This window comes from Porcisia hertigi, chromosome 19, assembly GCF_017918235.1.
Source record: "Porcisia hertigi strain C119 chromosome 19, whole genome shotgun sequence".
NCBI lineage: Eukaryota > Euglenozoa > Kinetoplastea > Trypanosomatida > Trypanosomatidae > Porcisia > Porcisia hertigi.
The window spans coordinates 490,611-518,147 of record NC_090578.1 but is presented as its reverse complement, the minus strand read 5'-3'; the positions used below and the strand labels follow the sequence as shown (position 1 = coordinate 518,147).

General features: G+C 56.8%; 10 protein-coding genes across 10 annotated transcripts; all 10 read right to left on the bottom strand.

Moving 5' to 3' along the window:
* Window positions 1-433: 433 nt before the first annotated feature.
* JKF63_05837 (uncharacterized protein) lies at window positions 434-1,117 on the bottom strand (the record flags this gene model as incomplete). Its single annotated transcript, XM_067901791.1, has 1 exon — window positions 434-1,117. One exon carries the CDS (start codon window positions 1,115-1,117, stop codon window positions 434-436), a length of 684 nt encoding a protein of 227 aa, XP_067757817.1.
* An 800-nt stretch (window positions 1,118-1,917) lies between these two features.
* JKF63_05836 (uncharacterized protein) lies at window positions 1,918-2,433 on the bottom strand (the record flags this gene model as incomplete). The annotated part of the gene is made up of 1 exon (XM_067901790.1): window positions 1,918-2,433. One exon carries the CDS (start codon window positions 2,431-2,433, stop codon window positions 1,918-1,920), a length of 516 nt encoding a protein of 171 aa, XP_067757816.1.
* Window positions 2,434-3,439: 1,006 nt separating this feature from the next.
* Window positions 3,440-4,834, bottom strand: JKF63_05835 (uncharacterized protein; the record flags this gene model as incomplete). The annotated part of the gene is made up of 1 exon (XM_067901789.1): window positions 3,440-4,834. The coding sequence occupies one exon, from the start codon at window positions 4,832-4,834 to the stop codon at window positions 3,440-3,442; it is 1,395 nt and encodes a 464-aa protein (XP_067757815.1).
* Window positions 4,835-6,034: 1,200 nt separating this feature from the next.
* Window positions 6,035-11,470, bottom strand: JKF63_05834 (uncharacterized protein; the record flags this gene model as incomplete). The annotated part of the gene is made up of 1 exon (XM_067901788.1): window positions 6,035-11,470. The coding sequence occupies one exon, from the start codon at window positions 11,468-11,470 to the stop codon at window positions 6,035-6,037; it is 5,436 nt and encodes a 1,811-aa protein (XP_067757814.1).
* Window positions 11,471-12,864: 1,394 nt separating this feature from the next.
* On the bottom strand, window positions 12,865-13,998 carry JKF63_05833 (uncharacterized protein; the record flags this gene model as incomplete). Its single annotated transcript, XM_067901787.1, has 1 exon — window positions 12,865-13,998. The coding sequence occupies one exon, from the start codon at window positions 13,996-13,998 to the stop codon at window positions 12,865-12,867; it is 1,134 nt and encodes a 377-aa protein (XP_067757813.1).
* A 1,038-nt stretch (window positions 13,999-15,036) lies between these two features.
* On the bottom strand, window positions 15,037-15,921 carry JKF63_05832 (uncharacterized protein; the record flags this gene model as incomplete). The annotated part of the gene is made up of 1 exon (XM_067901786.1): window positions 15,037-15,921. The coding sequence occupies one exon, from the start codon at window positions 15,919-15,921 to the stop codon at window positions 15,037-15,039; it is 885 nt and encodes a 294-aa protein (XP_067757812.1).
* A 988-nt stretch (window positions 15,922-16,909) lies between these two features.
* Window positions 16,910-17,539, bottom strand: JKF63_05831 (uncharacterized protein; the record flags this gene model as incomplete). The annotated part of the gene is made up of 1 exon (XM_067901785.1): window positions 16,910-17,539. One exon carries the CDS (start codon window positions 17,537-17,539, stop codon window positions 16,910-16,912), a length of 630 nt encoding a protein of 209 aa, XP_067757811.1.
* Window positions 17,540-18,476: 937 nt separating this feature from the next.
* Window positions 18,477-19,904, bottom strand: JKF63_05830 (uncharacterized protein; the record flags this gene model as incomplete). The annotated part of the gene is made up of 1 exon (XM_067901784.1): window positions 18,477-19,904. The coding sequence occupies one exon, from the start codon at window positions 19,902-19,904 to the stop codon at window positions 18,477-18,479; it is 1,428 nt and encodes a 475-aa protein (XP_067757810.1).
* Window positions 19,905-21,152: 1,248 nt separating this feature from the next.
* On the bottom strand, window positions 21,153-21,545 carry JKF63_05829 (uncharacterized protein; the record flags this gene model as incomplete). The annotated part of the gene is made up of 1 exon (XM_067901783.1): window positions 21,153-21,545. The coding sequence occupies one exon, from the start codon at window positions 21,543-21,545 to the stop codon at window positions 21,153-21,155; it is 393 nt and encodes a 130-aa protein (XP_067757809.1).
* Window positions 21,546-22,060: 515 nt separating this feature from the next.
* JKF63_05828 (uncharacterized protein) lies at window positions 22,061-27,073 on the bottom strand (the record flags this gene model as incomplete). Its single annotated transcript, XM_067901782.1, has 1 exon — window positions 22,061-27,073. One exon carries the CDS (start codon window positions 27,071-27,073, stop codon window positions 22,061-22,063), a length of 5,013 nt encoding a protein of 1,670 aa, XP_067757808.1.
* Between the last annotated feature and the right edge of the window lie 464 nt (window positions 27,074-27,537).

Below are 27,537 nucleotides of genomic sequence, written 5' to 3'. Positions count from 1 at the left end.
GAGAAAACTACAGAGCGACTTGTTCGGAGCCCCCCCCCCCCCCTCCCCGCCCTCTCACAATGCGAGGATTTGCAGGAGTCTCATGCAAGACTCTTGTGTGTCACCAATGGGCATCCTCCCTATGGCACCGTCACGCCGACAAGCATCGGAGCGTGCTCTTGTGCGTCAGGGTCTGAGGCACCACCTCCATTTTGCTTTTCGTCTCCCGTGGGTTAATACACACACACACACACACGCAAAAAAGTAGCACCAAATGGTCGGCGGGTGCGAGTGCGGGTGGGAAAGAGGGAGCCCCCTCTCACCTTGCACCTACACCCTTATTCGCTCTCCTTACGGTCGCCTTGTTTCAAGACACCAGGGCTGGTCGCCGAATGGTCACACACACACTCACTCACTCTCTATATGTCCATTGCGCGTGCGCGGGCGGGGGCGGTTACATCATCCGCTTGCGTGACACCCACTGTCCATTTTCCATCACCAACTCGTACTCATCACCGTCGTCTTCTTCGGCCTGCGCTTCGCCGTCGATGGCAGTGGGTGACGCCTGACCCTGCTCCGCTCCTACAGCCGAGGGGTCGTAGCCTCCGCCGTAGCTGGTCGCAGTGGCTGCCCCCGAGGTATAGGCCGTGGGGTCAACACCGCCACCAGTGTTCTGCGCATGCGCTGAGCTAGATGCGTCCACATAGCCGCTTCCATCGACCGGTTGACCGACAGCACTGCTCTGAAAGTCGATGCCACTTGCCTGTCCAGCGTAGGCACCGTAGTACAGGTAGTAGTCCTCTTCATTCCACTGCTGCTGTTGCCCCTCTTCGTGCGTACCGTCAGCGCCGCCGCCCCACGCCCCGGACCCCACGGCCTCGCTGTTGCGCATCCAGTGACGGTAGGACTCGAGGAGGTACTGATAATACTGATGATAGGGGTGTTTGGCATTAAGGAAGTCAAAATATGGATTATGCTTCGTGCGCGTGCGAACCTTGTCTTGATATCGCGCCCCGTCACACGACGCGACCACGTACTTGGCTACGTACTGGATGATCTCATCCTGTTTCGCTGTGATGCCTGGTGGCAAGTGATCGTCCACCACCGTCGTGGCGGCGTCTGCTGTGTTGTAGTCCATTTTTTTATAAGGGAAGTCTCTGCCTAACGAGTTGACAGCGCTTTTCTTTCTTTTTAATGTGTTGTTGTGGTTCCCCTAAAATGATGGAGACAGGCGACTACCTTGCGGCCCTTCCTCCCCCTCTCTCTCTCCCCCCCAAAAAAAACACACAACTCTCTGTGTCTATTCTCAAGGCTGTAATGCCTCTCTCTCCCCTTCTGTGTATGTGCAGATGACGACTTATACTTTACAAGAATAAAATGAAGCGGAAAGGGAAAAAAGATGTATGTGTGTGTGTGTATATGTGTGGGGTGAATGATTTACTGGCGATGATCACGAGGTAGTCCAGCCAGAGAGAAAAGAGGGTACCGCTTTCAAAGCCCTCCCCTCCCCCCCAAAAGGAAGAGATCGCCGACTTCGATGTCGCTCTCCTCCCCCCCTCTCTCTCCTTTATTCCCTCTTCTGTTCCTCGCATTCTCCACTTCCTACCCTCCGAAAAGGGGGGGGGAGGGGGAGGATAAAACCCCCCACGAGTTTATCCACAAGGCAATGAAGTACACAAAAGACGCACCACATGTGCGTCCGTCACCGCATCCCAGGCAGAACTTTCGATTCTCCTCAGTCGATTTTTCTTTTTTTAAAAAGCGCAATATCCACACAAGGGGTGTCGGTTACAGTATGTGATGAGACACGGTCGGAGAGCCGGGAGGAGAGAGAGAGAGGGGGGGGGGGGGAAGAGGTCGGGTGGGCGCAGAAAGTTCCCCCCCCTGACCCGATATATATATATATATAGAACAACCATAACAACCGCAACGTACATCCTATGTGTTATTCTCCATCCCGGTCTCCAGAGTCTTTGTGTAGCAGTTGTAGCACATGCGATAGTCCCAGTTATCATCCTTGATGGCGACGAGGGCACTTTTCACAGGGTAGCCACACCGGTAGCACGCAAACGTTTCGCGCTTGCCACCCATCTGGTAGAGCTGCAACGAGCCACGCTTCTTCCAGGCATACATGGCCTTGTCTACCCGTTCACCACCACCACCACGCCCGTGGTAGCCTGAAGAGGTCGAGCGGGAAAAGGTGAAGTCTTCACTTGGTCGCGTTCGAGCATCTCCTGGGAGGTGTGCATAACGCTGGTGCTCTCGTTGATGTGTCGGTGACCCCGTTTGCAGCGCCGGAGCAACGCGACGGTGCAGTTGATGATGGCCACTCGGGAAGTTGAAGGTTTTGCGCTTGTAGAACTGTGGACCAGTGAAGTGCTTCTGGCGAATGCTCTTCGCGGCCGTACGACGGAGAAGGAAGCTGCCAATGCCACCCTTTATGCCGCCCATCATTGCGTTTGATAAACGCTGACACTCCCCCACGACACCAGTTTTGTGTCGTTTTTTTTTTGTTTGCTGCTTGTTTCTGCCGCTGTGGTGTGAGTGCCAACGACGCGTCGACGCGAGGATCAATAAATGTAGGCAGGAAGCGTAACCCCCCAAAAGACAGGGGGAGAGAGAGGAGGGAGTCGCTCGGTATGTCTCCCCCTGCGTGTGTGTGTGTGTGCGCCGTGTGATTGCATTGAGAAGCAGCAGGAAGAGAGCGACGAATTTGCAAGGACTGTGACGGTCATGGGTGGCGTACCTCGGTCGCCTCCCCCCCTCTCTCCCTGGCCACACATGAGATTGACAAGGCAGCCACGGGTGAGTCGATAAACATATACACAGATATATACATATATATATATAAGCCTATTTACATGCCCGGGGGGGGGGAGGTAGATGAACCAAACCAGAGCAGCGCCATCTTCCTGACGGCATCGGTTTCTCGCTCCTTTCCTCCCTCCTTCCTTTTTTATTTGTACGTGGTTGTGCATAAGGGGCCACCCCCGTTACACAGGGTACCTGGCGCATCTCTCTGCAACAGACCCCCCCCTTTTTTTTTTAATTCCCCCCTCCCCACCACGGGGGCACACACAACCCCGGCTCTCTTTCTCTCTCTCACACACACACACCTCTGTGTGCGTTTTTATTTTTGGGGTGGGTGGGTGGTGGTGGGGGGGGGGAGAAAGAGGGAGCGGGGTGACCCCATTGGTACACATCTAGATCGCACAGAACAACTGAACACAAAAAAGATAAATGGCTACCAAACCCACACAAAGAGCGACGAATATTAAAGGGAGAACACTTTCTTTTTTTTTTGGGGGTGGGTGGGTGTGTGTGTGTGTGGGGGTTCAAGACTTACTGGACGTATGTCGAGTAAGCACAAGGGAATAGATGGGAGATCAAGCTGCTTTCGGCTCTCCAGCTCCTTTTCCCCGCACTCGCTGTCGCTTTCCAAGTACCGCTTCGCGCCCGTTCAACACTCAAAAATGCGACGGATTTGCTCCACTCCCATGGACTGCTGGGTTACGGGGCACACGTGCTGCTCTGCGACATACCCCTGCAGGCATGGGTAGCAGCCTACGATGCCGCTGACGAGGCAGACCGCTGCGTTTGTGACGCGCTTATGACAGACAGGGCACTCACCATATTTTGGGAGGCCGCTTCGGTCTTCGGGAAGCGGCACGTCGCAGCCCAGAACTGGCGGTGGTGGAATCGGCAATCCCTCCTCCCGGATATCGCGGGGCGAGGATGCCCCCTCGGCATTCCGTGTGAAGTCGAGCAGCCGGAAGCCACAGAATATGAGCAGCAGCACAACCCGCGCTACGAGTAGCGCACGTTGCGCACGGGGTCTCACCGAGAGCGAGTCCTCGAGGGTGCTCCTACGAAGCACGATGCCAAACACGCGATGCAGCGGCGACGTGTACGGCGTCATCTCCAAAAGGAAGCACATCGTGTACAGCAGCCGAGACCCCTGCTTCATGACGTGGTAGACCGGGTACACATACCGCGCGAGGAAGCGCAAGAGGGCCGCTCGGTGAGGGTAGCGGTGGGCGTACGCGTCCCGCATTGCAACGGCGTCTACGGCGTTGTCGGTGTTGCGCACGTACCACTGCTCCGCCTTGCGCTCCAGGTACGGCTTGAGCGTAAAAAGGAAGAGAGAGATGATCTTGTTGCGTTGGCTGAGTGGCTTGAAGCGCAGGTATCCATACGGAGCTTGCTCAGCCTTGAGAAGCTCAGCAGACTTCAACTGCGAGAGCGCTAGGGTGTCCATCTCGTTCCCCATAGCTACCTTTGCGTCCGGGGTTACGGCATCAGCTAGAGGAGTGGGTGTTGTCAGGTCCGGCGACGCCATCGCCGCGACGGTGGCGTCTACCGGCGCACTGGCGTACACGCGCAGCTGCGGAGAAGCGTCGTCGTTGATAAAATTCATTGCGCGTTCTTCTGGAGTAGTCACCGGCGGCGGCCCGAGCAGCAGCCAGCGAAGGTACCGACCACACGCACTAGGACGCAGCCGTGGTGACGACGGCCCAGTCGCTGCGGCGGATAGTGACGATGATGTTGAGAGTGGCGGGGCGGCAGCGAGCGGCCCGTCTACCTCCGCACGACGCAGGGCAAAGATCATTTCGGAGAAGGTGGTGTCTGCGTGTTCGAGCATCATTCGCTCCAGCATTCCCGATAGAGCCAAGTATATCTCATCACTCCACGGCAGCAGCCTGGCTGCCCGATCACTCTTCTCCGCGAGCAGCGTGTGGGCGAACTGGAAGGCCTTGTAGAGGGACTGACAAATACTGGCTGTGAACTGCACTTCCACCACTGTTGGCAGAGGGGAGGATGTGTTGATCTGGGAAAGGAGGTTACTTTCAAACATGTTGCCCGTGTTGCGCCTTTCCAGTAAATGTGGAATATATGTGCAAAGGTGTGCGCGTCTGCCTGCCTGTCTGTCTGTGTGTGTGTGTGTGTGCTTGTGATGGCTGTAGGAGCGTCCTCATAGATAAATGAAAAGGGGAGGAGAGAGGGAGGGAGGGAGAAATACGAGGATATCGGAGCATATATAAAAGGCATACCAACCGTTCAGAGAGAACTCCCTCTCCACCCCCCACCCCAGGGATGAGGTTGGGTTGTGTAGATGAGTGGGTGGGTAGGTGGGGGGGGGCGGGAGCAGTTATTATTATTATTTCTCATTCTCACCCAGAGGAAAGGCCAAAGGGGTCCTTTGAGAGGGGGAAAAAAGATATAGAGCTCCTCTCACGTTTGAGGTCTATATATATATGTATATGTATAGATCCAATTTTTTTTTTGCCCCTCCCCCCTCCCCCTCCCCCAATGCGCATTTGTTCGTTGGTGGCAGTCGAGGGGAGCGGGCGGACGGCGGTGGTGGTGGTGGTGGGGGTACGGGTGCCAAGGAAGGCGGTGCCACGAATGCCTTCTTTTCATCTTGGAACGTCTGTCTGTCCCAGTCCTGTCCCCACACGTTCCAACTTAATTTTTTTTACTCTCTACGAAGCGATATTCTTCTCTGCCCAGTTCGAGTAGCGGTGAACACAACAGTGGCGCGACGGGTTGAGGGCCTGTGGCCAAGCCCAAGCCCAAGCCTCTCTCTCGCACACGTACGAAGGCATAAATGGAGCATCAACAAGGAGTGAACGTATCCAATGTGACCGCTTTATAAGGTCTGTGTGTGTGTGTGCATCCCCTCAAGCGTGTCAGCCTTCTTTTGCGCTTCCAACAACGGCATCTGAAGCAACAGTGGGCACTACAGCAACATGAGCAAGGTTGGCGAGTGGATCGAGGCCGAAAAAGGGGCAAGAGAGCCACCATAGCAGAGGGAAGCAAAGGAGAGGGAGGGGGGAGGGGGAGATTGTTGAAGCCTTGTGCGGGCTTAGACGTGCCCATGCGCGGGCGACTCCGATGCAAGCACGCGCCCAGCCGGTAACGCAAAAAAAAAAAAAAATAAAATACTACTAGGGTGTAACCAGCGCTCCGTGAAGGTGTGTGAGTGTGTGTGTGTGTGTTTGCGTGCGTACATGTCCTCCATCTGGCCGCCTCTCTTTTTTTTTGTATTGGAACTTCACGAAGAGGGGTAGTCCACCGACCCCGGTAGCCAACTGAACAGAATTCGAAGTCGCCGAACAGCGTTTATATCGTATCCACTGGAACCAATACCCCCACCGCTGTTGCTGCCACATAGGTCGTGCAGAACTTGGTTACCCCACCACTCCTGAAGACGCGCAGCTGTGGAGGACAAGGATTTGGTTTGCTGCTGGTGTGGCTGTTCTGTCGTCGTTCCAGTGGCATCGACACTTTCACTGCCACTGATCGCCGAGGATGTGCAGAGGGAGGCCAGCGCCGTGCAGCTACAGCGCATGGCGAGCTGCAACGCGACCCTTCGCGCCCGGGCTGCGTTATCCATTGCTCCCTCCGGTGACGCGGTGGAGGTGTAGACTGAGCCGGAGGACTCGCTGTGAATGCATCTATCGACGTTAGGCGCAGCGTCCACGTCCAGCGAAGCGTACGTGCTCGCCAGAAGTGCCAGCCCATCGGCGACATAGGGATGAAGAACGCCAAGATACTTTTTTGCGAAGTGTGTGACTTCCTTCAGCTCCCGCACGGCTGCCAGCTCGTCTCTGTCATCGAAGAGAAGAGTGGCCCCGCGCAGAAGGCGGAAGAGGGCGATGTTTTGTGGTGTCCATGCAGCAGATGAGACTCGCTGAGGGGCAGGTGCATCAGCTCCTTTATTCACCGAGGACACGTCCGACGTGGTAAGCGCTGCATGGACGCTGTGTGTCTCATAGTGATGAAGGAGGACAGCGATCATGCGTTGCAGCACGTCGCGAGCGCGGTGCTTCTGCGTGTGCGGCAGCGCTTTCACATGCACACCCGAGGGGCCGGGAGCTTTATCTGCCATGGATGCAGCGCTACCAATGTTTTTGTAGATACTTTGTGTGTTCGTGCTGCCAATACCGGTGTCCGTCTTTCCTGGACCCCTCATGTCGATACAGTTTTTGCTGCGGTTCTGAGGGATGTGGGCGATCTTTCCGTCTGTGTTGTTGTTGACCGCTTTCGCACTCACACACGCGTCACTTTCTTGAGGCCGCTCCACGCCGCTGTCGCCATCTTTATTTTCCTCATCTTTTGCCACTTTAGCTGCCGCTCGTGCAGCGGCGGCGGCGGCGGGGGGAATCATGGCAGGCTCAAGCTGAATGCGGTGCATCTCCATCGGCACAGTGGCGTGCCGGCTGCGCAGGGTTGGGGTGCTGCTGGGTGTTGAGGTCAGGCTGTCCAGTCGCGCCACGCGACGCTGCTGATCCTCAAGGGTGGTGTTGAGCGTTGTGGTGGCATGGGAGGGCGAGGGAAGCGGCATAAGCTGCGGTGATGGTGACGTCGATGCCAGCCCCAGAGATCGCGGAGCCGCTTTTGATAGTGACGGTGACCCATTCACCTTGCGCGCTGACCACTGCTGCTGCAGCGGGGTATGCATCGGTGCCGCCAATGGTGAGACAAAGCTGCCGCTCACCTCTGGCCAGACCAACTCTTCGCCTGCGATCACAAGATGAAAGACCGTCCACGCCTTCAATATGTAGAGGAGTAGCGAGAGGGATGGCGGCGTATGCAAGCTAGTGCAGGTAGCACGTTCAGCGGCGAGCAGGTGCAGGTACGGCAGTCCAACGTCCTGTGCTACAGTAGATTCCTCTTGGGGAAGAATAGCAAAGGCAGTGGTGCCGGTGGCGTTGCTGATGTGGGGCCCGCCCAGCGAGAGCAGCTGCGGCGGCGCTACGGCGTCGCCGTTGGTGGTGTCGACAGAGGCGGCGGCTCGCTCCGTTGAGAGCCACCCTTGTGCAAAGATGTACAGCGCGTCCTGCAGAGTGCCAGGTCTCGCATCAGTGGCCACGTCCCCATCGCCGCTACTCACGGAGTTGCCCCTGCCCTCACTTCCTCTTCTCTTCCTCGCCACCGGTTTTGGGAGCTCAGGGAGTCTCCGCAGGCTCATGCAGGTTGCGACGCACGCCAGAAGAATGTGCATCTCAGGAAGCAACGTCAACTTTCCCTGCCGATGAAAAACACGCGCGAACTGCTGTCCTTCACGGAGGTAATGCACAGCCTGAACCAGGGACAACTGCGTGAGGTGATGGCGCGCCATGGTCACCAGCGCCGCCGCCTTGATCTGTACCAACACACGAAGCTGCGCCGGGGCCGAGCACTGCAGCTGATCCGTCAGTAAAGAAGATTGCTTCAGTTGAGCTTGGCTGGCATCGCTGCTACTCATCTTTCTTCCACTCCTGTCTCGATATTCCGTGACATCTGTAGCGCGTGCGCTTCGGCCTTCCCGCGCACCGGCAGTGGATGGCATACACCCCCACGTATTCCCAGCGAGTTGTACCATTTCTGCGTCGATGGTGAAGAGAAGTCGCGCCATGAGCTGCTCGGCATTTCGTAAACCAAGTCGTATGAGAGGGATCGATAATGTCGTGGAGGATGCTGCTGTCGAAGAGGTGACTGTCACACTTCGCGGATCCTCTGTCCCAGTGGCGGAGGTGGACGCACTGACGTGCGCGGTGGCGGCTGTTCGCATGACCACCGTCACAAGCTCCAAGTACAGCTGCAAGGCGCGGCGGACGCCCGGAAAGACCCAATTCCTCGAAAGCGGCCGCTGCAAACAAGACGTGGACGGTTCAGAGGCTTGATGCACCATCGGCGTCGACGATGGCGAGCGGCTGCGCTTCCGAGTGACCAACAAGGACGCACTCCCCTCAGGATTGGTATACGTTTCTAGGGGGCCGCTCGAGTTGGGTTCACCCGCAGAAGCCTTCCCAGACAGCGGAGCGGCCGCCGCCGCCGCCGCCGGGTCCTTTGATGGTCCTTTATTATTGGGCACTTGTGCAGGGTCGCAAACTCGTGACGGTGCGGAGAAGGGCGACAGGGCGTCCGTCAGCCCCCGCTGGTATCGAATGGCGAAGGGATAGTTATCCCGTAGGCCCAACTCGACGAGGCACCATAACAGAGTGAGTTCGTGGATGATGGTGGCGGTGGTGGGTGCCGTGTCTTCTGTGGCATCTGTGGACGACCGCCAAGTAGGGGGGCACTCCGCCTGAACCGCAGTACACTGACCACAGGCACTACCGCTTTCATCTCCTTCAGTGCTCTCTGTCTTTATTTGCTTCTCCCCCTTGATGTTCGCCCTGGTGAGGGCTGGGGGGCTCGAGGTCTTCGCTACGGCGGCGTCGCTCGTGCGCCACTGACCGAATATGAACGCGTTGATCTTGGCGTGCTCTACCGCTCGGTGCACCAGGTCGCGGGCGATGGCGAGGTCGTCTGTGCTGTCTCCGTCGACTGCAGTGTCGAGGGAGGATGATGTTTGCCGTGTCAGTGGACGAGTTTGGTGATCGCTGATGAAGGTCAAGTAAGCCAAGTCGCTGCGGTAGCGCCGCAGGAACTCCGTTTCCTCTCTCTCGCCTTCAGACACTTCATCTACTCGACTCTCATTCCTGCTCTTCGCTCTCCCCTCCTCTGCAGCTTCGTTGCGCGGTCGCTGCGTTTTGCCGTCACCACCATCACCAGCGGTGATTCGAGCCATGAGCTGGACGACAGAAAAAGAGTCAGGATGCATCACGGAGATCTGATGTGGCGCTGCTGCCACGGCAGACTTCTGATACAAGAGGTAAACGTAGCTCAGGCAGTGATACAAGCCCAACACCTCAGCGGCTAGCCGAATGTCAAAGCCCAGCGCGTAACATCGAGAGACGCTGGCTGCTGCTGTGGTGGTGGTGGTGGTGGTGGCGGTGGCGCTAGCTGCGGCGGGACCAGTTGGCGATACAGGAGGAGATGACTCGAAGGTGTCCTGCAGCGCGCAAAAGCAGAACGGACTCAGTCGACTGCGAACACACCGCAGGGCATCACGCCACGCCACGCCTTGGGCCATCGTGTCTACTTTTCCACTCGGAGGCCGCGCTGCAGCCGAAGTAGCGCCCAGCGCGTCTCCCTGATCTTCTTCTTCTATCCACCGGACTACCGTCATGTAAGCCCGCGACAGAAGATGCAGAAAACGGAGACTCTCTTGATGACGTCGGTAGTGCAGGCGAAGGTCGACGGTGTGAGCGGGTATCTGAGCACTGGCATCAGCGAACGGGGGTGCTGCAGCACTGGAGGGAGAGCGAAGCGGCAGCAGCGCCGGTGGTGGCAGTGCGCCGCATACCTGGAGGATGGCGTAGTGTATTTTGCACTCTTCCATTTGGACCATCGCGGCACAGACACGACCCTCTTCTACAATCAGCCGCTCGATCAGTCGACGAAACCCCGGCAGGGGAGGCAGTTGGATTCTGGCGGGAGTAGTCGCTGGTTGCGACAATGATGCACATGAAGGCGGTCGCAGCTCTTGCTGCTGCTGCAAGATGAGTGGCATCCAGCGCTCTTGCAGGTCTTCCCACAAGAGCCGAACCGCTCGCGTACGGGCGGTGTCATTAAAATGCTGCGCGATCCACTGACGCGCCTCCGCTAGACACTGTAGGGCGCGCTTGTGCTGAGTGCGTCGATGACATACAAGGGCCTGCAGAACATGTGCACGCACGACAAGCGAGAGCGGAATGGTGATGGTCTCATTGGCGGGTCCAAACACTAGAGGGACAGACAGGAGGTGCTGGGCACCGTCTTCCCTGGCAGCATGGGCTTGGTTTAACCCATCCTCAAGTGCATCAGGTATCGGCCATGTCATTGTAAAACTGGACAGCGGCCAGGCCAGTGCTGTGACGGTAGCTTGATTGAGAAAATACATGCTCGCTACCCGTGGCTGCACCGCCACACTGGTGCCGCCAGCTTCCACTGCTAAGGAAGTAGAGGACGAGCGAGCAGCCGCATCGGTGAAGCTTCGGCTCACGTCCGCCACTTCTCGCACCACATCTTCGAGGCAGGAGGAGCCGTTGCGGCTGCCTCTGTTCTTCCCGCTACCCCCAGCAGAACCATTGGAGGTACGACACCCTTGATGCCACGGGGGCGCAGGTGCAGAAGCCTGCTGATACGGCGCAGATCCGAGGACGTTGTCCGTTGACACCAAGACGGACGTCGTTGCGAAGACCGGCGCTAGCACCTGCTCTGCCAGCTCTAGTGCCTCGAGTCCGGCGGTACAACTTAGTGTATGTGGAGACGGCGGGGTACTAGTCGGTGACGTTCCTGAGTGAGCCACAGGCGCGTCAGTGAAAAGAAGATATTCAGCAGCGCGTAGTCGCGTGACGAGCTCCTCACACTTCCACTCTGCGTCAAAGGCGGCAACGTGCAGTGGAAGTGTAGTCTTGGGCGTCGCCCCTGGGGGCGGCTTCGTCGTCGTCGAGGCCACACCACCATCGGGGATCCCATCTTTGCCCACCGTCGTCCCGCTCGCACGGCGTAGAGAAGAGGGTGGCTGCGTCAAGATGTTATGCAGCAAAAGAAACGCATGCAGTGGCTTGCCACACTGGACAGCCATGTCCTCTGCGAGGTTCCACAGACGCCTTATGTAATCTCTACTGTCCTTCATTGTTTTTTTTGTATTTCTTTTCACTTCCTTCTCTATTCGCGCGTCAGCACGGGTTCGTGAATGATCGTGTGTGTGTGCGTGTGTGTGTGTGTATGTGCGTGCGTATTGTATTAGTACAATATAACGTTTACATATCAACGTACCTGTTTGCGGCACACGTTGCAGGGGTGTGTGTGGTGGTGGTGGTGGTGGGTGGGTGGGAGGAAGAGAGGGAGGGAACAGGAGCGTTGCATTTACATAATTGACTCCCCGAACAGTGCGCCATGACCGCAGAGGTACACACACACACACACACATACACACGCACGCACACACACACACACACACACCGCTGCACCCATGTGCAACTTGTTTTTTGAGAAGCTGTACAGAGACCTCTTATCCGAGAAAAGACGCACGCAGAGGCACGTGATGTCATTAAGGATGTTGAAGGGAGGGGTACATCCGTTGCAGTGGCATCGAGTTGCGTGTTGATGTCTGGTTTCCTCCTACCCCCCCCTATTTCTCAGCCACACCACCGCTGCAGGGAATGCCGGTAGTTGTCGCACAAGCAAGATGTGTGGTTCCCTTGGATTGTCGTTGTTTGAGTCGTAATGAAGACGACCACCCCCCCCCCTCTCCCCGCGGGGTTGAACAGAGCAGCACTACTACAGTTGCTGCTGCTGCTGCTTCAGCCAGGGAAAGAGGATAATCCCGGACAAAACAGGAAGAAAGAAGAGGCACAACGGGAAATGAAGAAATTGGGGAGCATCGCGAGAATCAGGAATAAAATATCCCCACCGCTCCCCCCAATATAACAACGTTTCGAAGCGATAACAGGTTCAATCAGTCACCCCCACCAAAGCCTGCTCTCAAGACCACGCATGTTCCCTATCGCACGCAGGTTCCTGCCGTGGTGCTGATGAGGGAAGGGGGTTGGTGGGGGGGGGGGCGGGGAAGCAGACACTGTGCAGGTGATCCTCACTGCCAACGCCGTGTTGCCGTGATTTGCAGCCTTCGCAGATCGAAGGCGTCAACTCAACGTGTTATTATTTGAACGTTAAATCTGTAAGTCGATGTCCAGCACGACCCCACCCGCACATGACACAGAAGGAAAGAGAGAAGGAAGAAAGCGAGAGCTCCAGACATCCGTGCATCCAGTTGAGCTCACAACCAGAGCGACTACTTCAAAAACAACAAACACAGATAGAAGGAAAAAAAATACCACCAAAAAAGGCGCGCGCGCACTCAAACGAATCATTACACACGGATTTATCGCAGTGCCCCCCCCCCCCCCCCAACGTGTACATCTTCGCAGGGTAGAGGGCACCTCTCGGCTGAGAACACCTCCGCTTGCCTGACTTTTTTTTTTGTGTGTGAGGGGAGGGGGGGGGCGGAGGGATGCATAGACTTTTCTAGAAGTAACGATGCGGACGGAACCCGGCCGTCGCTATATCTTGCTGCCAGAGCGAGCGCGACTTTCGTTTCCAACCAAAACCCTTTTGGTCAAGTCGCTCTTGCATGAGCTGCATGTGTGGCCCCCGTACACCACTGCTGCGCGTCGCGGCGCTCCAGTTGTGTCCCATCGGCTTCAGCGTCTGCAACGGCATCCAACGCTGTGAGGACGGTAGGGCGGTGCTACCACTGTGCACACCGTTGCGGCTGGCCGAGGCAGCTACAGCCGCGAAAGGGTGAACCGGGAAGCTCATACGGTCCACATCGGTGGTGCAGGCGGAGCTGCTGGCGCTGTGACCACCGTGGCGGTCGACTGGCCGAGTGAAGATGGAGAGCTCTGACGGAGGCGGGTGAGCTGCGGCGCCGCGAAGATGCGCCGTTTGCGACTCCTCGTTGGTTTCCATTGCCGCAGCATCGTACCGACTTTCTTGTCGCGCACGACGCATTGCCTTGTACTGGCTGCGGTGGCTCAGTGGAAGGGGGTACTCTACCGGCATGCGCATCTTTGAACAGAGATCCGCGTCGCGGAGACGTCTTAAGCAGTCCTCCGTGCGGATCCGAATCGCCTCCGTACGTGCACGCACACCGATGTTGACCGGAAAAATACGCATAGCGAGAACGTTGTTTGTGTCGTACTTGGCATACGGCAAGCAGGAGTTGTGGTGCCGCTCGGGGTGGTGCTGCTCACTAAAAAAAGTGCCCATATCGAAGCCGTCGCTGTCCTTATCCTGCATGTGCTGCTGCTCCCCGTCTAGCATGCTGGCATCGTCCCCGATTTGGCGTTGGACGGCCATGTTGATGTTATTGTAGCCATGCAAATCACGCGGCAGTTGCATCTCGAGGCCGAGGTCTCTTCGTTCCGCGTCGAGGGACGGCGGCGGCAGGTCCTCGCTTCGAATCTTGTGCAACGGAAATGGTGGCTGAACGAGAGACTGCAGGCGAACACCACCGTACAACATTTCACAGGCCGCTGCGCGGCGCAGGGCATATGGCAAAAGTGAGTTGGTACGCAACTGCTTCCCAGCGGTCGGCGCGGAAGTTGACACATCGGCACCCGCCCTCTTCGCCGCTGGACAGAAGCTTCGCTTTAGCATGACGATGCTGCTGGCTAGAAATCAGAGAGCAGAGGTCAAGAGAACCCCCCCTTGAAAAAAAAAGGAACAGAGGGAATTATGAAGAGAGGTGCACTTGGAGACACACACACACACACACACCTCTCTCCCCCTTACCCCCACATACACACTGTTTCGCGTTGGTGCGCTCACCCCTTGGGAGGGAGGGAGGGAGGGGGGGGGAGGGGGGAGAGTCGTAAAAGGAGAAGGGGTGATGTTGATGGAGGAGCTTCAGCGAGACCACCAGTGCGTCGGCGTATTTGTCTCAACCAATCAGACCTGTTGGGGGTATGTGCGACACGGTCACACACACACACACACACACACCGAGGCGTTACATTGGCAGGACCCGAATGCGTTTGCTACAAGAGCCTGGATGCGCGTACGTATGCGGTGTTTTTGTGTGTGAGTGGGTGGGTGGGGGGTATCGGGCCTCGAGACCACATGGAAGAAGGAGATGCCGTGCTGATGCTTTTCAGGGCAACTCGGTTTGTATGGGCTGGTGTTATACTACGACCTGTGCAGAAAGCCATCGTCGGACAGGTTCCTTTCACGGATTTGTGATGGCCATCTTTTTATACTTCCGTTCCCTCAACAAATGAGCTGCGCTGTGTGTGTATGTGTGCGCATTTTGTGTTTGGGGAGGTGTGGGCAGTTGCTCCGCCGAGAGGGTTACCGCGGCAAATCATGGGAGCGCTCACTTGATGCTTCCCCCCCCCCCCCCTCCTCCTCCCCCACCAAAAAAAAAAAGAGCGACCATTTCTGTGAATAGTGGAAAGATCCACAACCAAACGCCCCCCTTCCAAGAATGTGGCTCATCGGCCAGGTGAGGCGGCATATCAATTCCATAGGTTTTGTGGCCCAGCCTCGGCCCCCGCACACGTACACGGGCGCGACAAGATGAAAAGCGCGTGTGTGCATGTTGGGGGGGGGGGGGAAGGGGCTTAGAAGACGATCATACAAACGTTCCCCGCTTGCGTTCTCATCATACGGGGATGCTGGTACGCCTATTTCGTGGGTTTACTTGGGCACGGTCCACCGGCTATCACCACCCGACATTGGCGACGTTCCGCACTGCTGCTTGTAGTAGTGCTTCATTTCCGCGTGCTCCGGCCGCTTCCGTCGATCCTGCCAACGGGGGCCGTACATGTGCGGCATATACTCTTCGTCAACACTGTTGTTGCTACTGTCCTCCGCCCATGTATGGCGGGTGTCGCTGCCTTCGGTGTTTCTTGAGGAGGAGCGCCACCTTTTATCACCCGAGTCGCCGCCGCCCCGCATGAACGCCATGTCAGGGCGATGATACACGCGATGGGCGATGCCGCGGTACCGCTCCGCGTCTGCACGCAGCTTTTTGATGGCGCGCTTCGCGTTGAACACCACGGACGGTGCTGGTGTCAGAGCGGCGGATACTTGACTTTGTTCCTCCTTGCGTTGAAGGTGCGCCTCGTATTCGTTGGCCAGCGCGTCGGCGCATTTAGCGCACGTCGTCGCTGTGAAGTAGATCAGGGAGGACTTGGAGTGATGCACCAGCGCTTTCTGATGCGTGTAGTTGGCCATGTCGCGCGCGCTGATGAAGTCGCCGCGTTGGTAGTGACTCAGCACGAGGTTCAGCAGACTGTGCAGGTAGGCCGCTGTTTCCTTTTTTTCTTCGCTGGCAAGGCGATCCAAGTTTTCCTCAACGCGGCGCCGCGTTGCGTCAGGATCGTCTAGGTTCATGAAGAAGTGATAACTCTTTTCCCGGTAGGCCACACGGAGGGGGGTGCCCCCCTCTGGGGTCGTGAGGGAGGTCGCCGTGATTGAGGAGGAGGCATAGCAGGATCCGGCAACGACACGGCACGCAGTAAAGGCGGCAGGTCGTATGACTAGGCCAGGGCACTGGCCCAGGCTGCTGAAGCGCAACATGCAAGGCTTGCCCCTCTCGCAGCTCACTACGGATTTTTGGGGGTGGGGGGGAGGTAGATGGGGAGGAGTCGGGGAGGGGTGTAGAAAAAACCCCACAGCAGATGCACCTGGCAGTGACGCCGTGGGTGATGATGCGTGTGTGCTAACGGGGGTGGGGGAACAATGAGGAAGGCGGTGTGACACCAAAAGGGAGAAAAAAGAAAATATCGAATGCGGAGTCTCCCCCTCCCCCCTCCTCCGCTCAAGCACCCCCTACGCAGGAGAGCGAGCTATGACCGCCATTTCATGAAGGCAAATAGCGCCAGAAGAAATCCGAGGGCATCGCTCTTCTCACATTTGTCTTCCATTTGGGGAAAGGGATGGTGCCAGAGAAATCGTGTATTTAAAAAAAATCCTTTTCCTGTGCACCTGAAAGAGTGTGTCGTGTCTTTCTGCTTGGTAGCGTGTGCTACGTCCCCCCCCCCCCACACACACACTAGAGTTCGTAGAAGCGTTGATTCCCCATTTGCTGGACTTAAAAAAAAAAAGAGCTTCACCACCATCGCCCACCCGCCGAGTCTTCTGTCTTGTGCAGTTTCATGAACACGCGTGTGTCGCGTCGAATCTGTTCAATGGAGAAGAGTACACGTGCCTGTTCGCGCGTGTGTGCAGGTGTGCCGAATGGGTGTTGATGCTGCTGGAGCGGATTAATGCTTAAACGTTGACCGTCACGACCACACACAAAAAAAAACAAAACAAAATGGATCAAGCCACCTTTGCTCGTAAGAGAATCGGTGTGAGGGGGGAGGGGGGGGTCGAGGTATGCTACAGAGAGCCCAAAGAGACCTCCTCCTTCCTCCTTCCACAGGTGTGCACACACACACACACGAGCGAGGGGTGAAGGAGAGGGCAAAGCGAGAGACGGGACGTGCGAGCAGCGCCTCTTACCGTCGTTGTTTTTTTTTTTCTGTATTCTTCACTCTTGTACCCCCCCCTCAACTTCTCTATTCTACTCTGGGGCACCGTAGGCCTCCGGGAGACGCTCAATGGTGTAGCGGTGCTTCGCAATATACATGATCGGCACGCCGGGCACCTTCCGCAGACGCCGCTTGAGTTCCTGATCGCATGTCGCTACAATGTAAATGGGGTGCTGTGTAACAGTGCGCACAACACAGTCATCTGCGTACTTGCTATCACAAGTCAATCGCTCAAACCGCTGGTCGCGCGCCAGCTTCAGCGCAATGCGGAATTTCTTTCCGAGTTTCTCGAGTTCTGCGAAGACGCAGTCGCAAATACACGGGATAACCTTTGCTAGGAGGCAGTCCATCAGGCCCTGCACGATATCGATCTTGTTCTGCATAGAGAAGTTAATAAAGTTCGTGTCCAGCCAGACGCGGTATGGCGGGCCGAGAGCGGTGTTGTAGGAAAGGAAGTTGGAGGAGTGCGTCGGGGCTGCCTCGGTCACTTGAGCTTTACGGAAAAGAACCGCGGCGTAGTCCTTCGTCGCGTGCTTCGTGATATTCGACTCCGGTGTTTCGTGGTAGCTCTCCGCCTCACGCTTCTTCTTCACAGAGATTGCCTTTTCCTTCATAAGGATCTTCTTGATGGCGTGGTTCGCCTGTTTTTTCACCTTACCCATCTTGGCTGCTGCTCTCCTTTTTTTATTTATTTTTTTTTTTCGTTGATGACTGAACTGAGTAGCATACATACACACACAATATACATGCGTGTTGTAATTGTGTGCCCAGTTTGTGTGTCCGTGCGTTGTGTCAGACAGTGTGTGTGTGTGTGTCAAAGGGGGAGGGGAAGAGGGTGAAGGGGAGAGGGGTTGGTTGGTTCGAGAACAACAGCAAAAAAAAACAAGAGGAAAGAGGCAGCAGAGACAACGCAGAGTGTCAGGGAATGTGATCACCAGAGAGCAGAGGTGGGTGCAGCGTGGACATACAGCAGATTCCCGAATTCGGAGAGGACATCTTTCTCGTATTTATTTGACGCGCGCACGTACTCGCAGTCTTGCATTGGCAAGCGGTGGCGGCCGGGGGAGAGGGGAGGGGTGGTGGTGGTGTTGCTCCGACAGCAGTGAAGTGCAACGTAACAGAGTCCTGCCAGATCCCCCCACTTTTTTTTTTCAAAGGTGTCACGATGAAGCCGTCGTTGTCGTTGCATAGCAGACCAAAAAAAAAACTGACCGATAGAACGCGTGCGTGCGTGCGTGTGTGTGTGTGGAGGTGTGTGGATGGGTGGGAGGGGGATAGACACCCATTTACTTCATGCGCAAAAAAAAAACAAAAAAACACACACACACTTGGACGCTTGTGTGTGTGTGTGTTTGGCCCATCCATTCGGCCCCCCCCCCTCAGGGACTCTTCTCCACGCAGTAATCATGGAGTGCGAGGCCTCATTACAAATACGTGTTTCAGACGTTTCCTCTCAGTTATAATGAGCACGGGATTTGGACAAAGCACTCACTTGCGCACCCGCTTCGCAGGGTGGCCTCAGGCTTCCCCCCCTTGAAACAAAATAAAAAAAATATATGTGTGTGTGTGTGTGTGTATGTGTGTGTATGCAACACATCGTCAGGCTGATGCACAGTAGCGAGCGATGATCGCAGAGGTGCCGCCCTCTTCGTAGGCGCTCCGTGACATCCACATCTCTGGCTGAGACTGCGAGAATTCTGCCAGAATGGCACCACCCATGTACACCATATGTTGTCGCCATTGCGGTTCCTTCACCCGGATCGGACACCTCGCCATGCGTGCGGCGTTGCCTTTGAGTTTCTCCGTCAAGTAGAGAGACTTCATCTCCCGCTGGAGTCGTGCCCCAAACCCTGGCAGCAAAGTTGACCCCCCAGAAAGGAAGATGTTCTCGTAGAAGGAGGTTCTCACGTCGATGCCGGCTGCCTCGATTGATTTCCATAGCGTCATGGCAATGCCATCGCAATCGTAGTCCGCCTCTCGTGGGTCAAAGAGTAGTTCCGGCGCTGCGAATCGCTCTGGCCCCAGGCGGCAGGGGGTGCCATCCGGAAGTACACACTCGCAGTGCAGTGTGCTCGTCTCACGCATCCGTCGATCCCCCACGTCGTCATTCTCAGTCGCCACGTAGCAGCAACGCTCCTTAATTTGTCGGAGTACGTCCATGTCATTGATTGGGCGAGGCGAATGCGGCAGTGCGGTTGGCTCAGCCCCCGTTCGCCCAGAATCCTGGTACCGCCAATGCGGTTGTTGCTGTCCCAGGACTTGTGCAAGGCGTTCGGTTACTGCGCGACCAGCCACGGGGGTGCTACGCTGCGCAGTGGTCAGAAGAAAACCGTCAAAGACCGGCATGCAGTGCGAGAGCCCCTCGCCGCACTCGACAACGACACCACGATCGGCACCGTTGGCGAAAAGCGACAGAAGGCCCTGTTGCATAGGCTGGATTGTGGGAAAGTTGTACTTTTCGAAGAACAGCTCGAGGAGATCGCATCGCTGTCGCAGAGAGATGTTCGTCTGCTCGCACAGCAGCAAGGGCCTGTCCAGCAGCCATGCGAGGCCATCTTCATATTTCCATCTAGTTTTGCTCCCACATGACGGCCTCGCCAGTGATGGCAGCCGCTCGCACAGCGCGTAGTCCCAAATTTCTTGCATAGCGTCCATGTTGTGAATAAATCCATTGCGTATCGGATATGTAAGCTCTACTCCACCGAGCACCCTCGCGGCCGCGAGTTCATCGCCACACAGAACCCCCGCTTGAAGGGGCCGCTCTCGATGGAGCCGCATGTCTTCTCGGTCACGCAGGCCGGTCCGCTCCTTGAGCACAGGGGCATGTTGCGCGGAGTTCAAGATATGCAACGGTAGCAATGACGAGGGCGTCTGTGTTTTTCCCATGAATGAGCGTAGAGCGACGGTCTTCGCTGTCGCTCGGCCCGTGACAGTGGGACAGCGGAGCAGCGGCAGCGGGGAGAGGCCGGTGCAGCCGCATCTCACCATGCCCGTACCGTTATCTACTACCACTGGTGAAGCGGTCATATCTTTTCTCTTTTTTATCACCACCACCACCACCCCATTCTCTGCGAAACTACAAGGGGATCACCCACCTCTTTTTTTTTCGTGTTGGTCTGCTGCCATTAACTGTGCTCCGGCGCCCTTGCTAGACAGATGCAGCGTATTTATTTGCTTCTCCCGTCTGTGTGTGTTTTGTGGGGGGGGGGGGTGCATGAAGGGCCTACGATAAGAAATAGGATGTGTGGTGACGTGTGTGTGTGTAAGGGGGGTGGGGGTGAGCAGGAATCGTGGATCGGCACAAGAGTCTGCTCGAATCCATAAAAAAAAAATGCTGGAGAAGGTGAAGTGTGTGGTGGTGGTGGTCCTTTTTTTGTTTTTGTAATATGAAGCGGCATGGCGGCATTGATGCACGAGGCATGGGACGAGAGTGCACGAGTACTCGTATTCATGTCGACACACACACACACACAGGCAGAGACAGACGCTTGCGGTGTTGTGCGAGCATTTGGTTAGCATCCAAAAAGCTCATGAGAGGAGGATCCACGCTTTCATCTTTTCTGTTTTTTTTTTGTGTAATCAATGTTAGGCTCAAAAATGTGATGTGGCGTGTGTGATCGACCTCAACCCGAAATATCATCGATATTAAACGAGTAGAGAGAGAAGGGGTGATGATGCCCCCCCCCTCCCCCCCAAGACACACATCCACACACACACTCGTGGAGAAACAGAGTGCGAGAGCTACGAAGGCTTATTTGTCTCTTCGATGTGTCCATTCTCTGCCGCACTACACGTGCGTTTAACTCTACACTCTCCATTCTTTGACATGCCCCCCCCACAGATCCATCGGGTTGTGCAAAGAAGCAGTAGACGCGCATTACAGAAATGACAGCCTCAGTCGTCTAAGCACAACCTCTGCCTCGAAAACCCGATCCACCTGTGCCCCTGGTCGCCTCGTAGTGCACCCCCCCCTCTCCTCCCGGTGTGGCTTTAGGACCCCCAACAGGTAGGCAATGAAGGGTTGCATGAGAGAGACGTCCGAGTCAATTACATTTGTTACCAAACGTAGAGATGGTGCGAACGTGTGTTCAATGGCCGAGGTGGATGCCGATGCAGTGCCACTCAAGGGGGGGGGGAGGGGGGGGCTATAACCGCCACACCATCGGTAGCGGTGCATCACACTGGATTCCCTATTTTGCAGACACTCAAGCTTACCACCAACGCATAGGTGCGTGCGTGTGTGTGAGAGAGAGGGGGGGGGGAGGGCCCAAAAATTCAAAGTCCTTTCTCCTTCTCATATCCGTCTGGCATATCTAAGTCATCGCGCATGTAGTTCTCCACCCCCACCACCCCCACCTGATTCATTTTTTGTCTCAAGAACTGCTCTCTCAAGTCGATGCGGTGCTGCTTCGTCGGCACAAACTCTGTTTCGGGGATGCCAAAGCTCTTCACATCTGTCTTTTTCATGAGCCCGCGGTCCATGCGGCACTCCAGATAGTCACGTACCGGATCGCGGCACATGGGCGTCATGTAGTCGTTCTGCTTCAGGCAGATGTAGTACTTCTCAATCTCCTTCTTGCACTCGCGGTAGTGATCCAGTGGAAAGGAGCCCAGGTCTGGCGGCTTTGCCGTCACTCGCATGCTATTGGATGTCACCCCGTTCGACATGGCGCCGTTTTTTGTTTGTCTGGTCCTGGCAGTAAACCCAGAGGACAAAAAAAAATAAAAAAAATTCGGTGTGTCCTCTCCTGTATGTGTGGAGGTGCCACCGTGTGAGAATATGGGGCGGCCTCCCCCCTCTCCCTCGAAAAAAAAAAAGAGTTGAAAGGTATGATCAACCACACACAGGGGTAAAAACGCCAGACAGACAGACAAAAAAAAAGAGAGGAAGAAAGGAAAAAGAAAAATGGAGCGCATGGGACCACCCCTCAGCATTTGTGTCCTGTTAGAAGCCAGTGATGGTGCCGCGAGGACGTCGTGCACAGCGCAGCACGATGTTCTTGTTATGAAAACGAGCCCCTCCGTCCTATCCTGCTGCCCCCCCCCTCCCCTCCCTCCCCCGAAGACCCACATTCTCACACAAAAGTCTCTTTTTTTTTGGAGGAGGAGGGAGGGGAGGGGATGTTCCCGTTTTAATTTTTTTTGGTTGTTGTTGTGCTTTTCTCTCGTAGCCTTCAATTGTGTCAATCTGTATCGCTCAAGTAAACTTCATTGATGGAGAAAAATCCCGTGGTGGCGGTACTCGCCTCAGCATCGTCAGTGTGGTGCAGTACTGGCGCACCAACAACGCCATGAGCGCTACTGTTCGTCAGGTGGTCGACGTGCAGTTCCGTGAGAGTTCTAGCATCTCCTACGAGTGGCGAAGATAAGTGCGCAGGGATTGCAGCGCTGTGGCCGCCTGCTCTTCTAGCCATAGGTGTCATAATGGAAGAAGCACTCACGGCCCTGAGCGCCGAGATCGACACATCAGCAGCCGTGGAGCAAGACTTTGAAGCGTGCACCATAGACAGCGCCTGGGGTTGTACTTTGCGCTGCAGATCTTGACTGCATCGGGAAGGCCCGCTCGGCGTGTGAGTCCACGCAGAGAGAGTTGGGCGCGCCGTGGGCAAGGCGGAGGGCTCATCACATTCCGTTCCGCGGCCCCAGAGCTCGCGCATCCACCGCTCCTGCTGATATTGCTGCTCACGCCTGGAGAAAGCCCTGCCGAGTCCACCGCGACGGCTGCTGTGACGCGGCCGGCGCGGCACGCATGCCGCGTAAGCAGGGCGGCCGCTGCCCGCATCGTCGTCGTCCACACCCTCCGGCTCTGATAAAGAGGAGAAAGAGCTGTTTAGGGGCGTTGTGGATAACGAGGAGGTGACAACACTCAGTGGCATCCCCGATGAGGCGACCTGCGAAGCAGTCGAAGTCTCCAAGCCGCTGGACGCTCTGCCAAAAGCGGTTGTTGTGAAGGCATCGCCGTTCCTGGGGGTTTCTTGTCGGTAGCGCTTGTGCGCGTGACCTGGTTCTCGCGCACACTTAGCAGGGATGGTGCCCATGTGGCGGAGACGTGCAGGGTCTTGCTGCCGTCTTGGAGCCTCATCGCTGCCATATCCCTCACTGATACTATCGTCCTCGGCGTCGCGGTATTGACACGCATGTCGCACAGCATCTTGTTGCGTTCTGCCCCCCAGTTCACCGTCGCCGCCACTCAACGCGAAAAGAACCTCAACAGGAACGTCCCAGTCCGCTGTCGGGCCACGTGGGAAGCCGCCTCCAACTGGATCGCTCACCAGGAGGGGCGCCCCGATTCCTGCGGTCGTTACGCTAGAGATTCCAGGGGCGAGTGTGTCGCTGCCACGGGCCCCAGCATCATATGCGACAACGCTGCCAGGCACACCAGCGGATACCTCAGCTGCGCCGTGTGGGAGATGTCCCTCGATTGGATGCGGCACCATTGGTGGAGGAATCGGCAGTTCCCGGCTTCCACCACCAGCGATCCCACGCCCCGGCTCTTTGCTGAGCACCATTGTTTCGTCTGGGATGTTGGGAGCCAAGCCGTTGGTACCACCGCCCCGGCTGCCGCTCCATCTTTCGTTGGTGCCGGTCAGCGGCAGTGCGGGCATCGCAAGTGGGTCATAAAACCCTTCGACTGAAAGTGAGTCGACACCGGCGGTGCTGGCGCGCACGTAGGACGGGGACAGAGAGGAATGCCCGGGAGGGACCCCGCGTCGTGATCGTGTCTTGGCGTCTGCGGCGTCGATCCCAATGGCAGCCCCAGAGGCCTGCGGTTGCGGTTGTTGTGGGCAGCGAGAGACAGGCAGGTGCGGGTCTGGGGACGCTCCCGCAGGATCGCCGTCGCCCCGCCCCAATGCGGTGGGTGTTCGATTTGTCGCTGGTGTATCGGCAAGGGGTGCTAATGTCTGCGCGCGGGTCGCAGATACTTCTCGGAACGGTGTTCCGTCGTTTTTATCGGGTGCTGTCCAACAGGGCAGCGTCTCTTCCCTTGAGTCCGCATCCTCGCATGGCGATCGCCTGCGGGTCGGACTAAGCCTGCCTTGATGACCACCAGATTCTCCGTAGCCACTCTCAAGTCCGTGTCTGTCAAGCACCGTATACACCGCTGCGCGACCCGCCACTGCCGCGACCCTCGACGATGCATTGGCCTTGGGTGCTCCAACATCGGCAACGCTAAACGCATCGAGCGTGCCCCGTCGTTGCCGTCGCTCTCCTTGTAAGGCTTCTTCTTCAGCCGCACACTGTCTGAGAAGCGCGTCTGTAGTGAAGTTGTAGCTGGAGAGCACCGCCCGAAGCTCGCGGAAGACAGTGTACGGTGGGGCGAGATAGAGGTGCTCCCCAAGTACCATCGGCACTTCCATGAGTGCTGGCTCGGGAACCAGGATAGTCCACCCTCGTTGGCGTGTTGCTGGCGTCGCTCTACTGTCTTCCTCTCGGCCAGTGACACGTGCGGACGAACAGGGGGTTGAGAGGAAAGGATAGTCAAGCCCCATAAGCGCACACGCACTCTCGCTCGCATACGTCAGATCACCCTGCACGGCCACAACGTTAAAGGAGGACTCTATATACTGCACCCTCACCTGCAGTTCGATCCCCTCGTCGCCGATGCTGGCCAGCTCGGCGCGGGTGGCACCGCATGTCTTTCGCTGATGTTTGTTTGGTGCGTCTGTCTGGTGCGTTGCTTCAGTGACGTGACCGGCAATGCCCCTCGAGCTTCTCTGTGACGGCAGGCCTACTGGTGGTACTTGCATGCTGGGTTTATGTGTGTGCCGCCCAACGTTTTCCTTTACATTCGATCTCTGATCGTCGTGTTCATCGCTGCTGGTGGCCGATATTTCATCTCCGATAGTCTCGCTTGCATCTCCCCCAGCATCATTCCGCACCGGATTCTCCGGGAGATGAGTCGGACCACTCTCGTGCTGTGCGTGCGACAGTGACGGCCGCGCTGGCGATGGCGATGCTTCACCAATGCAGGTGCCGCTGCGCAGGTGACGCAGCAATTGCAACCCATACGGCTTCCACGCCTGAAAGCGCTGCCACAGATACTCGACTACTGATACCGCTGTTGCGTTGGAGGAGCGCTGCTGCAGTAAGCGCTTTCTTTCTTTCCAAACCTCGACCAGGGATCGCCGTCCACCGGTGGCAGTCGTCGTCGCCGTCGCTGTGAGGGCACCCCGGGCGTTTTGCCTTCTTGGGTCCATATAGCTCTCAGCCGACCTAACAGCCTCAGTATACGCTGGCCCACCAGCAGTATGCGATCCCGCACTCCGCGTGCGCGTCGTCGTCGATGAGGGGCAGAAGAAGAGCGGCTTTCCCATGAACGCTTGCGATGCGTCTGCAGTTGCTGCCGCTTGCTGTGCACGTGCTTTGTCCGCTGCTGCAACTTTCTCGATAACAGACATGTGTGTCTCGCTGAACGTCGGTGATATCCAGGAGGCTCGCTGCCATTGCCGTTTCTGCTTTTCGGCGAGGCGTTCATGGGTGGCCTCGTGCTGCCGCACCCAGCGCGGCACTTCATCCTCGAGGTCCTCGAGGAGGTTGACGACACCCCTGCCGGAGTACCCTGAGTCGTCTGTGTCGCTGCTTTCCTTTGCTGAGTCTGCTGGGGAGGCGCTGGCGGCCGTGATGTACTGTGTATCTCTCTTTGAGTTTGGAATAGTGGTCGTGCCTCTTGCGCCATGGTGACGGTCGCGGCCGTGGCTGTGGCTATCCGTGAGAAGCTTCAGTTTGCCTGCATGCGATGATGTCGCCGCCCACGTCACTGCCATGAGCACTCGATCCATCTGCGCCCACTTCTTCTCTGACTCTTCAGCCGCCCCTTGCGGTCGCTCTGGCCGTCCCAGTTTGTGTTCCTCATGGCGGGGATTTAGACTCGCGAGTTCCCCGGCGTCGTTGTCGACACGCTCGGAAAGCGCCGTCGGACGTGTGACGGATGGTGTCCACTCCATGCTTAGCGTAGGGGCAGCAGCAGCAGCAGCAGCAGCGGAGCCAGTGACAGCCCGCCTTGTTTCTCGGTGGGGCTGTGGATGTTGCGTTACGACCTTCACCGTATCGTCCTCGTCGCTCCAACTGCTGATGCTGGAGATATCGGATACCTCCGGCACTACCACACCGGTTCGGTGGTCTACGTGCCGAGGTGGCTGTCGATTGGGGATGCCCTGCTGCTCCGTTTGCCGCTTGTGACTATGCGAGTCATCGTCAGCGCTCTGCAATTTACTTGGACCGCCGCGCAAGTGTGCTGGCAGGAGATGGCGCAGGCGGCGGTCCGGCCTCCCCGGCTCAGGCGGCCGTGAAGACGACGGTGAGGACCGTGGGTGGGTGGTGGGCAAGGTGGACCTGAGCGCACTCGTGCTCCCACTTGGCAAAGGTGGCTCAACAGCCGCTGTGTCAGCCGTTTTCGCTTTCATGGCTGTCATCGCAGCTACAGGCGGAGGAGCTGGAGCCACGGTGTGACTTTTGCTGAGCTCTCGCGACGACCCCACCGCAGGGGATGAAGTAGTTGCGGTTGACGACGACAGACGCGCGGCGGCTGCCGCCCGAGGAAAAAGCGTTTGGTATGTAAACTGCCGCGCAGAGGAAGCGGTGTCGGGCGACAATGCCTCTTTGGTTGCGATGTTCTCCTCAGAGACGAGTTTTTTAGCCTCTGTGGACTCCTGCCCTTTGGCCGGCGGCTCTTGACATCCGCGCTGTCTCGCTGCGATAACAGCAAGAACATCAAACATGGTTCGACGCCCCGCACTGAGCAGGGCGGACGGGACGCGGACAGCGTGGTCCATCGTGACCACGTCTGCATCCACAAGACCAATCAATGCAGGCTTCGAGGACGGCGCCGCTGGTGCTGCTGCATTGAGTGGCCTTGACGTGAAGGTGCTGACAGGGAAGGTGTCAGTGCTGCTTTTATGTGCGTTATCCAGGGAGGACGTCAGGGATGTACATGATGCCTGCTTGTCTGGCGGATGCTGCTGCGTATACCCCGAGACTAGTTGGGGAGACTGATATGCAGGATTGTCATCGCCGCGGACGGTGGCTTCTTCTGTCAGATCATGACGCGGAAGATCGCATTGATCGTCGTAAAACACCTCCACCGCTTGGTCGCAGCTGTCATTGCTGTCGGACTGACCGCCGCCCCCTACACCACGCCCCCGAATCTCCGCATCAGAAAGAAAGCTGGAGAACCAGAAAAATTGTTCATGGCTCATGCGAATCGGGAAAGGGACTGTAGCGATGGTAGCGGAGTGACGTGAACTGCAAAGGAATCTGTTAGCGACCTCTGTCGTGGAGACATCTGAACAGCCAACTCAAAAAAACACACGCCGGTTTGCTTCTGTCGTGGGTTCCGCGTCAGACGGACTGACGGCCACCGCTAGTGGAAACCGTGCCACGCGGATGTAGCGTGAGCTCTTCGTGCGTGTACTCGTGTCACTAATGTTTTCTGTTTTTTTTTTGGTGGCGAATATATATTTGAGTATCCGCTTTTGGGTCGTGCTGATCGACTTCACGCTGTGTTTTCCTTCGTTTTTTTTTGTCTCTCCCCCTCTCTCAATCCCAGGAGGACACAGTGCACTGAATCCTTTTTTTTTGTCTGTGTACCTCACCACCCTCTGGGGGGACGTATGTATATATATATATGCACGTGTGTGTTGGGGTTTGGAGGGGTTGGGGG